We start from the raw sequence: 16920 nt of genomic DNA on the forward strand, positions 1-16920 counted from the left end.
CCATTTCCAGCTTTCTATTATATATTGAATTACAATGAATGCACATACATCAGCAGTAGTTGGGTTACCAGGTATATGTGGTAAACCATGCATTAATAAGACTTTCAGGCTTATTTTTAACTATCCTCACAAGTAGTGAGTAGTTTAGCTGTGGGCCTGGATCACAATAGAGGGAGCACTAAGTAACATTACATGGACGCTAGAGGGCAGTAGTACCACCTCTCTCAGGTTTCCTTAAAGCACTTCCGTCAATTTTTTTTTTTTTTCCACTAGTCCGGGTCATTTTTAAGTGCAATTGCGCTGCAATTCATTGACATACTAAATGTTGGTATTGAACAGAAACATCATTATCTTAAATGTCTGATGTGAACTTAATCAGTTATACATTGAGAATACACAATGACTGCTTACATGATTTCCCTTATCTGAGAGCAAGTTAGTTTTGGACTTCCTTTTTGTTCATTGTTGGTTAAAAGGTGTGAAAAGTATTTTGAGAAAAATATTGATAATGTAGCACTTGTCCTTTTTGTTCAGTTTTTGTATACATTTCCTCATTTTAATCCAGGCCTTAAAGTAACCAAATGACCTCACCTTGATAGGGAATGTCATCAAACATGGCTATGCAAGTTAAGTTGAAGTGTATATTTTGCATGCGTGGGTGACAAGGTTCCAAGGGTTCTCTGCATTACCAAAGAAGGATCCCCCATACAAGCACCTGTGATACGTGCCAAGACATGGGCACACGTTCCAAATTTGGTTAACCCATACGATGAATGAGTCCATCAGGACTTCAAGAGTAAATAAACAAAAGAGGACAGTGGCTGCAATAACATAACCCTACAAGGCAATCCAGCTGCAAGGTTCGCACAGCGACAACTACTGACATGAAAGACTCCCCTATAAGAGGAGAGAAAAAAAGATGCATACAACCCATTTTTGAAACCTCTGAGTATTTATTAATTTACACTTGAACAATACAATATAATGAGGGAGGGACGCAAAGTCAGCTACTAAAAAGATGATTGTTTTGGACATCAACATGGTCACCCTACCCCTGTTTACAGTGACAGTGGTTACAGTAGAAAACACGGTGACTGGGTGAGAAGACTAAGGACTGGCTGGACTGAAAGGATGGGAATGTCTTGGTGTGAGTGGAATATAATGCCTGTAATGACTCGTCTTAACACATTGGATGATTTAGGGGAATCAACATTCAGAAACATCCCTGGAAAGAGATACAGTAGATGTTTCAGGAATGATAAACATATCAAAGGCACTTAAGAAAAACAAAATAATAAATGCAGCTATGGACAAACAGAAACTGACAAAAAAAAACAAAGGGGGAAAATAAACATAAAATCTTCATCTTTTGACATCTTCAGCCGCTCATGACCATCCTTACGAGTTCTGTGTTGGAGAGGGAGAAAATGGGAAAGTTACAGTAGGCAGCCAATGGACCCCCCCACCACACATCCAGTAACAGAATAGCACGAGGTGTGTGTTGTGCTCTGGCTGTCAGTCAAAAAACATTTCCATGAAAACACCAAATAAGACAGTGGGGGAGGGATGCTGCAGCCTGGGTGAGAAAAATTAAAGCAATAGAAGCAATTGTCCAGGCCTACAGGAAGCTGGATTGTTAGGGTTAGCACACCCCTTTATATGGACAGAAAGATATAAAGTTATATGCAGAGATAAATGGAAGAAAGAAGACAAAAAAAGAGAGAGAAAGATGGACAGAGGGAGAAGGAGAGAAAACTTATAAAAAAAAAAAAAAATAAAAAAAAAAAAAAGATTTCTACAAAACCAGTGGCTGGTCAAGAACAGAGCTAGATCCATCAGATCACCAAAACATGATGCCACTACAGTTCACACCACTACCGAGCAACCTCCAGGATATAGTCACTAATGCATTCACCCCTTTCATGTGATTCAAACCAATTCCTACATTCAAATAACAGCCACAATACAGTAAGAGAATATGGCATAAGCGGAAAGGCCTGAGAATGGGAGCAGTGTGGTGGAATATTGTCTGATCCCTGCAGATCAGACCAATCGAGAGGGAAGGTAGGAAGGGCAGATCTGCAACGGGGCATCCGACAGGGCCAGCAAGGTATGCTAATCACATGGTTAGCGTTGCTCTATTGCAGCGGCAACCAGCTCTCCGTGAGCGTCTTAGAGGTGTCGCCCAGCCACATGCAGAGACATTACATGCTAGGCTACAGCCAGAAAAAAAACAGGAGGGAACTACATGACAGACTCTTTAAAATGTAATAGAGAGAGATAGAGAGAGATAGAGAGAGAGAGAGAGAGAGAGAGAGAGAGAGAGAGGAGAGAGAGAGAGAGAGAGAGAGAGGAGAGAGAGAGAGAGAGATTCACCATGCGTACCCTCCACTTAGCCGGCCATGATGTGGCGCACAAAGGCTGTCAGAGGAGGGGGACAAAAAAATAAATAAATACAGACATTAACAAATTGACACCACGCACGCGCACACACATACAGTAGTTTTTCAAACTGCCAAATGCTATTACCTTCATAATTGATGCAACCATTGGCATCCTCATGTCCTGCCAAAAGTGTCTCTACCTCCTCTTCTGTCATTTTCTCACCTGTACACACACACACAATCATCATCATCTCTCGTGGAATCATTAGCTGGTGAAGCTTCCTGCGTGGGACAGGAACTAAAAGAACCTCACTAAAATAAATAACTTCCAATTTTATTTAAAATACACCATGGGAATTCTGACAAATTTGGGTAAATGTTAGAGTATTGTTGTGACAATGAGATTTCCAATTTTCAGTGTCATGCTTTGTACAATACTGTTTTGTTTTGTTTCAAAAGCATGTCAATACCAATCATACCATTTCTGATATACTGTATGGGTTTGCTGTGTGAGAAGGAGGTGTGAGAGAAAGGGCTGCCATCTAAGAGGCTAACATTTTTAACAGCAGCAGGGTGAGAAGCAGCACTGCTGTTCCTGCTGTGTGTATATGTCAACATGTTCAAAGGAAGCAAGTAAGAAGGTGCATCAGATATGGAGTGAATCTATACTGTAGAAAGTAGGTCATGATATTGTACATTTTCAACACTGAAAATGTATTCCCCCAGGGAGAAAAAAAAACAACCACTAGTTCAACATTTCTAACACCATTAGTGCTAAGTGTGGAAGACTCTCCGTACCCAGCGTGGTGAGGACGTGACGCAACTCTGCACCCATCACTGTGCCGTTGCCCTCCTTATCAAACACCCGCAGCCCCTCCACAAAGTCCTCGAACGAGCCCTGCTCCTTGTTCTTGGCGATGGCCTGGAGCATGGGCAGGAACTGCTCAAAGTCCAGCATCTTAATGTTCATCTCTGACAAAGATACCAGGACATGGTTACTATCGGGTCCACCATCGACCTTCCAAACTCTAAGCAAACAGCAGAAGTCAAAAGACCAAGTGGACATTGGGCCAAGATTAACTAGAGTGCACTGGTCTGAATGCATTATGACAGAGCTTTTGTTTGCTTAAAATGAGTATTGGCTGAGTGGGTTTGGTGTTGCAGGGTGATGAGTTTACCAAACATGCAGACTAAGTGAAAAGTTGCTATAGCAGAATAATAATAATAACAACAACATTATTATTTATTGTTATTGTTAATAATAATAATAATAATAATAAATAATAAATAATATAACCACCATCAACTCAAACTAAATGTAAAAAAATCAACCATACATAAGATAGATCAATGTAAACCATCGAAATTCACTAATGTAAAAACATGTTTGTACTGAAACATGAAAAACAAGCTCGCTTTAAGAATGCTCACTTAATTGTTATTTAACAGAGCTCTGAATAGTAAAATATTTTCTTGATGAGTAAATATTTAAGCCAAGCCGCCAATCTACCACTGTCTGGTCAGTATTGCCAAAAATAAATTAAAACAAACAAAAAATAATAAAAAAAACCCAACAACTTCATTTGGTCATTGGATCTAAGGACAACCACCATGACATCAAGCACCCATTGCATTACCTTCAGCCTTGGGGTTTCCGAGCACTTTGAGGACTTCAGCATTGACTGGGTTTTGGCCCAGAGCACGCATCACATCCCCACACTGACTATAGCAGATCTTTCCATCTCCTGTCCGGTCAAAGAGGAGGAAGGCCTCCTTAAACTCTAAGGAAAAGCAAACACATCACTGAATGAGTAACCGGGACAAAAAAAAACAAACAAAAAAAAAAACCATACTGGATATTAAATGTTCAACGGGGAAGAAAAAAACGGATTAAAGACAATAGTGTAGAGAAGCATACGCAAGCGTGGTTGCTTTATAATCAAACTCACTCAAGCAGGAGCAACATCAATAAGCAGACATCACAATCCTACATGCATACTGTTAAAGCATTGATTAATTTCTTTTTAGCGTTTTCGAATGAATCCCATTTGTCTCCCCAACAAAGATATTAGATTAAGGTTGTCTTAATACGTGCAACCCTTAGATTTTGTTTGGTGTGCATTAAAATATCGTGATCGCCAGTGGAATAGGAGTTTCGCCTGGGGCATTGTTACTACTTGGGAGCAGAAGGTCGCAGGAATGCGGCTCTTCCCTGGCCGCCCTGACGCAAACTGCGCAGACCGCTCCACTTAGCCATATATGGAGAGAAGAGTGCGAGGGAACGCAACGCTCCATGGACTAGGCTTTTTTTCCCGACAAACTAGGAGGAAATTACACAACGTCAAACACTAGTTGACGCCACCAAAAAAGGCTTCCAAGCAAGTGGTCCGTGACCAGTACAAGTTAGTATGCTTGTTCTTCTACTTAAACGCAAATCTAGACATGTTGCTGCACAATGGAGCAGTCAGGTTAGATCATTGTGGCCGCTCCTATGGCAAGCAGGTCTGCTCGAGATTATTGTTCTGCTACCTTTTTCAATTATTGGACAGAACCGAACTTTTCTCTCGAGTATGTGCTTTACCTGCCGCGTTGTAGCTATAAGAAAAGTATACGCCAGCAAGTCTCCATGTTCTAGTGACTTCCGGCTTATAACGTTAAACATCTCAGTTTATGCCCATTTAGCTACAGCATCCATTTTATGAAGGATGTTTCCAGTTTCAAAAGAAACACTAAGAATATGACATCGCGCATCACAAAACTAGTCAACCCATCAAGGAATCTGAGAAGCATTAGTCCATCATTAGCATTAGATATGGCTAGGCATCGTTTGTCATGCATAACAATTTGGAGTTAACAGACCTATGAAAATAAAAAATAAAAATAACAGGCACTCGATGAATCATCCGGCGTTATTCGCAACATGAACACGGTCCATTCAACTCACCATCTCTACTCCCTAGCAGTGACTAATACCGCGTCCGCCTCAGACAGTAGGCATGATATGAAAAAGAATAACCTAATCTGAACAGTGTAGAAAATGAGAGGTCAGAGACAGATGTCACTGAGACAAAGTAAAACACAACACACTATGCAGCTAATAAAGAACCTTGGGAGTTTCGAAATGTAGCCAACTAGTAAAGAAATTCATTTGACAGGCAAAAAGAATACAACGCATTCGTAATCATCGTGAACTCACCAACGATCTGGTCCTCCGTGAAGTCAGACTGAGAAAGGGAGATTACAGACATTGCAGAACAGAAAAACCAGATGACCTTATTACTGCAAAATAACAGCATGCTTGGAATAATAAGATAACTTTGCAGCGCTATTACCACAAAACTGCTGGCATTAGATAGATAAAATAGAACAATGAGGCAAGCTACTTTATATTTTATTTAGATCCTAGCTAAAGATAGCTAGCCAAGTAACCTAGCTGTTCATCTTCCTGGCCTATGAGCAGGGGGGGGCTGGATAGCTACCTCGGTTAGCATGCCTTTTGTCAAAAATCTGGAGCCGTGTCAAGTAAATAAGATATGTGACCCATCCGATATTATAATTTTGAAAAGTAGCGATAGCGGTGGCTTTGCAGTAACTCACCATTGCGACGGCTAAGAGCTGAAGTGGTGCAAGCGGGGGTTCGCAGAATGTTGAAGCCTTGCGCGAATTCCGCCGACACACAGCAGCAGAATAATATATGCGTGACGTCATCCATTTAGCTTCAACGACCAATCAAAGCTCGAGGGCGTTGGCATAAGCCTCTACGAATCAGTCGTGCAACGTTAAGTGAGTATTCACTTTTCTTTACCGCCACTGAACCCAATTCATATCACATAGGTACACAAAGGTTTCTTTCCAAAGCAGAAACTAATAAGTTGTTGCTGTGGCACAAAAATATATATCTAAGACTGCTGTAAAGCACCATATCAAATGAAATCTGGGCACCGCAGGAAATAAAGTTCAAGTAACTAAGGGAAATGACTCACGACTAAATTCAACCAGACTTGAACCAAGATTCCGATAGTCATAGCGACATCTTATGGCAAATTACGCAACTTAGCAAGGTCTGAAGATAGACGAATTTCAAATTCCAGTTACCCGTTTTTAAAGAAAGACGACCTGTGCGGATTCCTTTATGCAATGCTGCCTTTGTGGTAGTGTGTTTCATAAGAGGAGCTGTTGCATAAAAAGTTTAAAGTCGAATCAAATTCTTACGAAAACGTTTCCAAGACAGAAAAAGGGTTTGTTTGTCAGCCACTCAGACCTGTTTGGGACACAACACTGAACAGTATTTACTATTGAATAGCTACTACAACCAATAATAAATAAGTACTAAAAGAACTTGCATGTGTCAATGTTGTATTTAAAATTTTGGAGAATAAGTTCATTGTATGAACAAAATATGAGCAATATTTCAAAATAATAAATACTGATGGGTTTAGTCTCGTTTCAGCATGTAGATTCTCTGCATTTTGATTGCAAAGCATGACCTAAAAAGCAATTTGATATTGTAATTTGGTTAATATTAAGTTTCATGTTGTTCTGCAGTACTTGGGTGATTTCAAATGATCAGAACTGTCAAACCCAAGATGATTCACTCCACAGACATGTCCAAATACAGTCATTGCTTTAGCATGGGCGGAAAGGCCTGGCTTCTCTATGGACTGGTTCCCATGCTAATAATAAACAAACATGCACAAGAGGACTCTTCTCATCTTTAAGCATAGTGGTATGGTATTCACTCACTCCACCTCCTGAGCAATGCTTTCGCCACATTTATAACGCATAAAATCGAACACATGTGCATTCTGCAGCCTGAGGTACTGTCCCACAGTGTATCTGGGGTCCATCAGAAAGGTCTGTGGTAGCAGTCGTGTCTCAGATTCTCCACATGATTGGTCCTCTATGTTTCCCAGGGTGATGGGCGCTTCCCCAACTATGTGCTGGCCCAGTTTCTTGCCCATAGTCTCAGCCTGTCCTTCAGGGCCGCCCTGGAACACCACCAGAGCGCCGTAGCGGCCCATGGGCATGCTGCTGATCTCCATCACTGCTCCGTGCACGTATGAGCCAATGTGCCAGTTAGCAGGTATGCCAAAGGACACAGCACGCCTCACAGAGATGTTCTCGCCCAGTCGGCCTTGGTAGCAAGAGAGAGAAAATGAGAAAACAGTGATGAGCAGGACTAGGACAGGCAAAGAAGAGCAGAGACGCATGTAACAAAGCTCAGGAGTTTCTAGCTAGTAGTTCTTCCTAGAGACACTGGTTGACAATTCACAATATTCAGAATGTTTTTCAAATAATCAATCACAGGCCCATGTTTACTGTTCATCCTTACCTATAGTCAAGGCCAGCTGATCTGCCACCAGTGGACCATCTACCATGGTGAGCTTGGTAAGATCCTCAGCAGACCACATACTCTACAAAGGAACAAAGAGTTTACTAAGCCCTTTATCACTGAGAGTAATGAGGCTATAAGTATTCATTCATTCACACTCACACAACCTAACGGTAGGGCAGATTGCAAGCACCTTTACATATCCACTTTGTTGCCTACTGTGATGATGGGCCATGGTGGCCAAGGTGACATCTTGCACAAGCTGCTGAAACTTTTCATTCCTTGCTACGAAATCCGTCTCGCAGTTCACCTTAACCCGCATAGACACACACATTTTCATTACAGCATATAGCACACAATGTGCAATGCTAAAGCTATCATTTAACACATAGGTGGCACACAACATCTGCTGAATTCCAACCTCCACCATGACGGCTGCGTTGTCCTGGGTGAGTAGACCAATCAGTCCCTCCTTAGCCCTGCGTCCCTCCAGCTTGTGCGCCTTGCTCCAGCCCTCCATCTGAGCCTGCTCGTGCAGCCAGCTTTCCGCCTGCGACCCACAACAGAAAGCTCCAGAGTACCAGTGCATATGAAGACGAACAACTTCAGCATCAAAAAACCTTTTTTTTTTTTCAAACATTTTTTCCCCTTTCGCAACACACCTGCTCGATATCGTTGTTGAATTTCTCCAGTGCTTTCTTGCAGTTGATGAAGGTATAGCCGGTAGCTTTGCGCAGCTTCACCACAAGAGCTTTATCTGCCCCTAACAGCGAACAGCCGGTGTGCACACATTGAACATGTTTCTGAAAGTTAACCTGAAAGAAGCACAGTTTGATATAAGACTTCTACTGTGCTATGCACAAAGGATGGGAAATCTGCGACAGATATTTAATTTAAACAGGTATGGTAATGTTAGATAACATAGCTAATCTAGCTAGCTAGTTGGTTGGTTTGTTAAGACAGCAAGCTAGCTATCTAGAGTTAGGTTTGGGTGGTCAATCCCTTCCCATTTTGACTATTCGGTTATTACCAGCGTAATAACAAAATAATTGCGCTGAAACCTCAGCATTTTTCCTACCTTAGCAAGGTTTGTCTTGACAGACCTAAACAAAATCGATACAGCCATATCCAACTCTATTCTGAAAGTTGCAGGAATGTCATTGAACCACGCTGACTACGGAAAGCCGTAAGGGCATACTACTTATTCTACGGTGAGGTCGTGCGAACGCCAAAGGTAGAGATCGCCTGGTGACACCTACAGCACAAGGGTGCATTTACAGCGTCCCAACAGTCAGTGCATTTTGTCTGTTTGTTTGTTCGTTTGTTTGTTTGTTTGCCCCGTAGGCCTGGAAGTGTTGGAACGATTATATTAATTTCCTCCTGGAAATGTATTTTTCCAGGCACAGTCACAGTCATGTTTGGGTAGGTGTCTAAAATGTTTTACTTACAATAAGCATAAAATAAAGAATATATTAATTTGTGTGTTAAATAATATACTATACACTAATATAATATAATATAATATAATATAACCATAAAAACCTTTGTCTGGTGGTAACAATAATAACAACAGCAATAATATTTTTATACAGTATTTTTTATTTTAGGTACAAAATCTTTTGGAGTCCTTTAGACAAATTGAACATTACAGATTAAGAGGACAACAAAATTAATATAATGAAATAGAATAAATTAAAAAATCAAAACAAAAAAATAAGAGACCCACTAAATCAAGTGTGGGCCAGCCTACACAAGTTTAATTTGTGAAAATATAAATGCCACTGCTTGTTACTCTTTATGCCAGTGGGTGGCTGTATGTAGACCAGTGTTATTTACATTTAGCTGACACTTTTGTCCAAAGCAGCTTACAATTATGACTGAGTACAACTTGAGCAACTAAGAGGTAAGGGCCTTGCTCACAGTGGCAACTTGGCAGTGGTGGGGCTTGAACCAGCAACCTTCCAATTAGAAGTCAACTACCTTAACTATTGAGCTACCCTTCTGAAAAGGCCTACCTTACTGTTTGCCCTTAAAGTTGCTTTGACCATAATAGAAACAACTTCAGAAGTCATCTGCGCTGCACTGACGGCCCCTGCACATGTAAGCTGTGCTGTACTGGAGTCAGCAGGCTGGAGGATGGAAGCGTTCTGCTCTAACTGCAGTGGGAATGGCACCAGGTGGCACCTTTCTGAACCATTTGGATGAACTGTGGTTCGCATTCCAAAAGCACAGGTGCACTTTCCTACAGAGAGGTATACTTACCTCAACCTTATCAGCATATGTGTCAAAAATGATGTGTGTCATTTTCTCACATAATTTAGGCCTAACTATGGTTATCAATAGCCAGCTGTTCTTTTAGGGAAACTACAAAGACGATTTAAGCATATGAAACTGTCTGGGGAAGAGAAACAGAGATGGAGTAGAATTAGGAATAAAGGAATGAAAGTCTTTGACTAGTATTCACTAGTATTGACTAGTATTCACTAGTATTCATTAGTATATTTCAATAGTATTGTGTATTGCTTGTTTATCAAATTCCCATAGAGTTTTGCTTTCTTTCAGGACATACACCATCACATGGTGGTGACAGGACCAGATAGGTCACTGAATTTCTTAAGATCCTTTTGTGGCTGGATGTGAATGGATGATGGTACACATGGGAGGAGCACATACAGTGTGATGAGCCATTTCAGGCTTGTATAAAAACTAACCCGCTTGTTAGTCTCTGCTTCATTGTCGCCTTCTGTCTATGATGAGGATCATTCTGCTTCTTTCATTCATACTTACCCTGATATCTCAGGGTTATAGTAGTGAGTTCACTTATACAAACAACAAAAGCTTCAATATACCATATACTTCTTCTGGCAATAATGGACCTAATTATAAATGTTGTTTATACAGTAATATTTGTAAATATTGATTATTCATATTATTGTGAGTTTGTTTCTGTTTAGTAACTATGTGACTGCTCGTTGTCCTCTCTCTCTGAGGTTATGTTCAGTTCAAAAGTGATTCTGTAAAATAATGCTAAACCAGCAGTATGACATTCAAATCTATGTTGATTTCACTTGAACTGGCTTTGTAACAGTTAATGTATACTAATGCTTGCTTGTGTCACTGATCTCCCCAGACTCCATCTCATGTGTGAATCACTGTGGGCAGGAATTCAATGGCCAGAACCTGTGCAACTGTAAAACCAAATGCCAAGAGGACAACAACTGCTGCCCTGACTACCACATTCAGTGTGAAGGTAGATGTGAATTTTTGAGAGATCCTGGTGGTGGCATTCATTTTGATAGAGGCATGTCTATTAATCTCTCTCAGTTTAATCATGACTTTTTTTTTTCTAAATAATGAGTTATTGTGATTATTGTTAAGTAATCTCACCCACTGCAGAAGAGACAAGGTTGCTACATATTTTCGCTGGCTCCTCTGCATGATCATATTTTGCATTTTACAACACAGAAGGAAATACTTAAGGCTAAGAAGAAATGCCAACTTTCCAGACTGCTGTCTTGCTGGTATATCCCAGTAAGAGAATCCCGGCGGGTCTCTACTCCCAGTGACAATGCTGTTAGCTATGTTCTCAGAGAACACATAATTGTTCAGTATTTGGAAGATATTCTGGAATTAGGATGTCCAGATGCATCCACTTTATTACCCTCAGGCTCCTGGGGAGAAATTCTGAGCAGCACAGAAGAAACAGAGTCAGTATGCAGTCAGAAGTGCTCAAGTTTATTGTGGAGTGATGTAAGTTTTTTACAGCCAGAGTGTGTGTGATGAAGAGGACGTACAGGCAGTAAATGTAAAAACAACACATCACTGTAATTCCTATTAACATATTCTCAGAATCTAGCATATGTTTTTGGAGTCTAATTAATAAAGTTGTCCTGTCCAGCAACTGTACAATTAAAAAGAACATTTGCTGATCAACAAAACAACAAGAAACAGAATGTTCAGAAACTGGACAGTATTAGTAGAGAATATGTGATCAAAAAAGAAGTGCATAAAGGAGGAACTCCCATGTAGGCAAGGGTCTCTGCAGTGAGAGAGGAATTAACAGCATTAAAGATTCTATTTGTAAAATAATGTCATCAGAACTCTTGATTCCCAGTGTTTTCCCATACATCATAGGCAGAGTTTTTACAGGGTGCACCTTTAAAGATGTTGAGCAGTATTGTTTACTGATATTTTAGAAGATGTTTAAGATGTACATAGGTTCACAGTTTTCTAACCCATACCTAATTAGACTGGTGCTTTCTCATGACTTATATGTGTGTACAGCACACCCTTGCTAATATTTTAAGTGCAGAAAAACCTGTTACCCCACTGAAGATTCCTAATGGGTTTTAACACTGGGCTAGTAATTTTTTAAGTACTTGACTCTTTTTTTTGTTGTTGAGTATTTTGCCTGATGTGTTAAAAGAAAAACTGTCTAAACTTTTTCTAGGTGCTTATCACAAAACCTGTCATCAGCTATCAGTGTGGCCCTCATGTCTGCTTTATATTGGCTGAGTGAATTAAGGTCATTTATGTTCACCTGCAGTCTTTCACATGCCCCCAAATGTTCTTCATGACATCACTGCTCGACTGTCACATTCTAAATCTGCAGCAGAGCTTCTGCATATGAATGTTTCAGTTTAGGAAAGATTTAAGAGGCTTCTGTCCTGAACTTTCTGCACTACTGTACTGGCTGCTATCAGTTCCTCATGATCATTAGTTTCTGCCATATTTTATAAAAACCCATTTCAGGACAGAACCCTCCTTTACACCTGGAGCTGTTGCTACAGTTTTACTTTCATGCATCATACGTTTCATACGCCTTCATGTGAAACATTAGATTTGGTGACGATCACAAATGAACTCTTTGTAAGTCAACACTAACATTAACACTAATTAATTAACACTCGGCATTAACACTACACACAGCTTTTTCTTGTGAAATGGGAGCCCCACTCCACAGACCAGATATGCTACAATGAACCTGCTCGCACAGCTGTGTTTACTCTCATGTTTCTCTCACTCTGGTCTATTAAACTCTCTTTCCCTCGTCTTTGTATACCACCTTTTGAGGGGTGTCCATCTACGTGTGTGTGTGTCTTTCACAGAGTCTTTGAGTAGAGTCTCTGACTCCGAGATCCAGGCAGTTTCAGAGGCACTCTACAGCTTGGACTCGAACAGAGCCTCTGATTCAGAGCTCATCATTGATCCTCAAGTTCTTATATCGAACTCTGAGACCAGTGCTAAGAAAGACTTATCACCACATTCGTAAGTGAGGGCAATGCCAATGCACACACACACACACGCACACACTTCGACAGCCATTAGTCTCTGACTTGAAGGAGAAAAGTTGACCTAAGTGATTTCAGTTTCTGTTATTTACTAGAAATGTCTCAGTCATGTGCTGACCTGTATGTCACTAACCCGTCTATATCTCACCTTTAATTCACTCTTAATTTTTTATTGTAAAGTGACCTTTAGTGGGAGAAAGCTCACGTAAAAGGAATGACAATATTGTTGTTATTGATATTACTGTGTGTGGCGTGAACCTGAAGCTGATCAGACTCTTATCCCGAGAGATTGATTCAGGGGGCAGTGGTGAATAATGGTTCCAGTACCTGAAGGATTGCTGGTTCAAATCTTAAGTATTATGCACAAAGCCCTTAGAACTCAGTCACCTTATTGTCAACCCTGCCTGTGATCCTAGTCTCAGCCTGCTGGGAAGCTAAATGTAATTTTTCAAAGGTACAACACTACTGACAGAATTGTATTGACTAGTTTGAGGTGAAAGATGAAAGCAGTGATGTTTGCTCACTTTAGGAATGTCCCTGACTTCTCTCATGGAGCCCCACTGTGGTTTTCATTCTCCAGTTTGTTCAGATATGTGAGTGAGGCCTCCCTGTTCTCCAAACCTACGTACGCAGCCTTTATCACTTTGCTGGATAACTATGACAGGAAGACAGGGGTGGCAGAGAGCTTCAGCCCAGCTGAGGTGCAGGAGCAGGAGAACTTCCTCAAACAGACCATACAGAACACTGAACTGGGCAGAGAGCTCTACACCTTCCTCTACAATAAAGGTTAACTACTAAAAAGTTGCAATTAGGTCACGGAGGCCTACATCACTGGGAACTCAAACAGTCACAGTAAAGGGGCTATGGACATTATTTAGATTAACAACACACTCAGAATCTACTGGAACTATACACATAAAAAGCTTTTGAACATACATATAGTTACAACATCTATAACAGTGTGTAAATATACTACCATCTAATCTGAGGAAATACTGCAGGCAATAAAGGCCTTATAAGAATGTGGTTATAAAAAGTCTCCTTGAAGATACGGCATCTTATGAGGAGGTGAAAATACTGTAATTATTCTGAATGTCAGCGACCTCCCCTAAAGACACTCTCTCCTTTTAAACTGAACTTTAAATGATCAATGCTGTGCCTATGGGTGTTGTTGTGTTCAGGTTATTACACTTCCTGGGAGGAGTTCCTTTTTGATCTTAAGATGATGTGGTTTGGCCTCTACAGCCGGAGCAATGACAAGTTGGACTCCAGTGGTTTTGAACATGTCTTTGCAGGTCAGTGTGTGTGTGTGTACGCTGAATGTTTTGATGTAAAAGTCTATTATGCATGTTTTTGTCACGATTAGTCCCTCCCATCTTCCGTGTTCCGTGTTTTCCTTGTCTTGTGTATTTTAACTATGCCATAGTTTCGTTTTCTCCGCCCCTCGTTTGATTTTCCACACCTGACCCTCGTTAAGTTCATGTATTTAAACCCTGTCTTCTGGCCTATGGCTTGGCTGTTCATTGTGGCTGTTTACTTCACACTCTGGACCGTTATCTCGCTCTTCTCCGCACATGCGTCCGCCTCCCTATCGCTGGCCGTTACAGTTTTATATTTCCTCTAGTAATTATTTTTAAGGCTTTGTGTTAGTGTAATGTAGGTTGTGTAGGAATGTGCATGTAGTAGTAATAATAATAATGGCTTTATTTATATAGCACCTTTCATACATAAATATGCAGCTCAAGGTGCTCCACGTTGAAATTAAAACAAAATCGCGTATGTAAAACAGCAGCAAAATAAATTGAAAGAAGTGCTTGTATAATAATAATAATAAGAAGAAGAAATTAATGAATCATAATATGAAACATTAAAATAGAACAAATTAAAGTAGTAGTAAGTAGTAGATAAATAGTCAGTAGTAAATAAACAATTGAAGTGTTTCTTTAATTATAAATAGTAAGTAAATACATAAAATATGAGAAATTAGAATAATATAAACAGATGCTAAAAATAACAATAGAATGAATATTATTTAACATAAAATAAAGGATAGAATTAAACAGTAATTAAGCGCATGCTAAGCTAAATAAAAATGCTTTCACCTGCTTTTTAAAGCCTGTAACAGATGATTTTACGAATATTAATTAACACTGTTGCTTTACCTGTCAGGAGAAATCAAGAACGGGAAGGTGTCTGGTTTTCATAACTGGGTAAGGTTTTACCTCATGGAGAAGCAGGAGCTCCTGAATTACTACAGTCACAGCTTTGATGGCCCTGTAAGTGTATCACATCAGTATTCAGACATCACTGGTGGTATCAAACCAGTTAAAGTGCTGTTCGATGTAATGGTTGTTTAAACATATATTTTATTTATTTATTTCCAATTAGTTCTGCTTAATTTAACTCAATCAGAGATGCTTCCAGCTGTGTAACTATTGATCTTTGTGGGTCTGTCAGTGGCTTTCCTACCCTGATGTACTGGGGATGCAGTTTATGTGGGATGGCTACTACAAGCAGATTGGCTCGGCCATCATTGGCAGCAGTCCCGAGTTTGACCTGGCAGTCTACACCCTCTGTTACATCACACGCCCCAGCAAAAAGTAAGTCCACACTGTTGTCCTGCCTCTCTGCCTGCATCATGCATCTACGCTACCAATCATCTGTCCATCCAATCATCTGTTCATCTGTAGAATAAAACCTTAAATGTCATGTTCTGTGTTGTTCTTTCTCCCCCAGATGTCTTCTGAGTTTGGGGGGAAAGCAGCTGTCCATCCAGACTTACACCTGGGATAAGACTAATTATGGGAATGGCAAGAAATACATTGCATCGGCTTACCCTGTCACACCTAATTAAACGTGTTTAACAGCACAGAAATCTTGAATAAAATTTCATCCGAACATATAATTTCACATCTTCGTTTGTACAGCAGTAGTAATTATTAGAAATAGTATTTATGCAGATAAATATTAATGTCGTAAAACTGATTTTCATTGGATTAGATTAAACAGATGGATTAAATTAGACAAAAACCGTAAACAGCTGTATTAAATTAGACAAACACCTTAACTGATTTGTTAGCAGGTAATGTTGATGGCTTTTCCATAATGTGTATTACTTAAGAATACTTATGTATAATAATATTTAATAATACATAAGAATTAATACTTAAGAACTCTGATCATTTATCTCTCAAAATGTATATTCTCGTTATACTAATATACCAAACACTTTAATAGAAACATCGACCTTACGATGTTTTGTAGGTATACTAATACTGTAGCTAACCTGCACATCATATCAGCCACCCTGTACGCAGTTACCACAGAACCATTGCTGTCTAGACATTTCGTGACCACAGGACTGTGATTTGATAGTTTTGAGTGCCAATCCACTCTCAGTGCATCACTGGCATTGATGTGTATTGAAAACAATGGCAAAAATATTTCATTTTACATTTACTTCAGTACCTGCTAAGCTTCTAACAGCTCCACATCCACAACCATGCCACTAGTGTCACTGCTGTGATTACTCACAATATCTACTCAGCATAGATGAACTGACTAGCGTTCACCCGTTGACAAACCATGTACGAGTTACAGCCTGTCATTTTTAGAGTTGAGAGTATACCTAGGGTGCTGTGTATGTTTGCAAATTCATTTACCATGCTTTTTTTTTCAGTCAGTTCCAAAACACCAAGTACCACACAACCTTTGTGTAAGATTTACTTACAAGATTTTATGAATCGTTTTAATGCTCCTAGATCACATTTCAATTCTTTTGTTTTCAGGCATAAAACATTGGCTGAGGGGAAGGGGATTTTAATGCTACCAGTATCTCAGGCAGTGGAGGGCTGGGAAGAGCTTGCTGGAGACCTAGTGACAAGGTGGTATTGTCTGTGAGGTACAATAAACA

At 40.0% G+C, this 16920-nt stretch overlaps 3 protein-coding genes across 7 annotated transcripts; 1 reads left to right on the forward strand and 2 right to left on the reverse strand.

Annotated features, from left to right (window-relative positions):
• Positions 1-933: 933 nt before the first annotated feature.
• On the reverse strand, positions 934-6119 carry myl6 (myosin, light chain 6, alkali, smooth muscle and non-muscle). Of its 3 annotated transcripts, none has more exons than XM_027007848.3 (7): positions 5982-6119; positions 5581-5608; positions 4022-4165; positions 3183-3356; positions 2530-2607; positions 2377-2421; positions 934-1407 (listed from the first exon to the last, which is right to left on the reverse strand). In XM_027007848.3, the coding sequence occupies exons 1-6, from the start codon at positions 6090-6092 to the stop codon at positions 2393-2395; spliced, it is 564 nt and encodes a 187-aa protein (XP_026863649.2). In that variant the 5' UTR covers positions 6093-6119; the 3' UTR covers positions 934-1407; positions 2377-2392. The 3 variants fall into 3 exon arrangements, with proteins under 3 accessions (XP_026863649.2, XP_026863647.2, XP_026863648.2); XM_027007846.3 differs by having other exon boundaries at positions 2386-2421; positions 5982-6118; XM_027007847.3 differs by lacking the exon at positions 2377-2421 and having other exon boundaries at positions 5982-6118.
• Positions 6120-6723: 604 nt separating this feature from the next.
• tsfm (Ts translation elongation factor, mitochondrial) lies at positions 6724-8897 on the reverse strand. The gene is made up of 6 exons (XM_027007845.3): positions 8795-8897; positions 8379-8531; positions 8138-8266; positions 7910-8026; positions 7717-7798; positions 6724-7518 (listed from the first exon to the last, which is right to left on the reverse strand). Exons 1-6 carry the CDS (start codon positions 8840-8842, stop codon positions 7124-7126), a joined length of 924 nt encoding a protein of 307 aa, XP_026863646.2. The 5' UTR covers positions 8843-8897; the 3' UTR covers positions 6724-7123.
• On the forward strand, positions 8888-16908 carry endou (endonuclease, polyU-specific). Of its 3 annotated transcripts, none has more exons than XM_035524446.2 (10): positions 8888-9968; positions 10279-10526; positions 10847-10966; positions 12825-12984; positions 13588-13793; positions 14189-14302; positions 15177-15283; positions 15465-15607; positions 15744-15817; positions 16796-16908. In XM_035524446.2, exons 2-10 carry the CDS (start codon positions 10466-10468, stop codon positions 16828-16830), a joined length of 1020 nt encoding a protein of 339 aa, XP_035380339.1. In that variant the 5' UTR covers positions 8888-9968; positions 10279-10465; the 3' UTR covers positions 16831-16908. The 3 variants fall into 3 exon arrangements, with proteins under 3 accessions (XP_035380339.1, XP_081574534.1, XP_026863651.2); XM_081718408.1 differs by lacking the exon at positions 16796-16908 and having other exon boundaries at positions 8888-9138; positions 9770-9968; positions 15744-16771; XM_027007850.3 differs by lacking the exon at positions 16796-16908 and having other exon boundaries at positions 8888-9948; positions 15744-16771.
• Positions 16909-16920: the final 12 nt, after the last annotated feature.

The sequence above is a fragment of the Electrophorus electricus genome, chromosome 7, assembly GCF_041902795.1.
Source record: "Electrophorus electricus isolate QZ-2024a chromosome 7, ASM4190279v1, whole genome shotgun sequence".
Lineage (NCBI taxonomy): Eukaryota > Metazoa > Chordata > Actinopteri > Gymnotiformes > Gymnotidae > Electrophorus > Electrophorus electricus.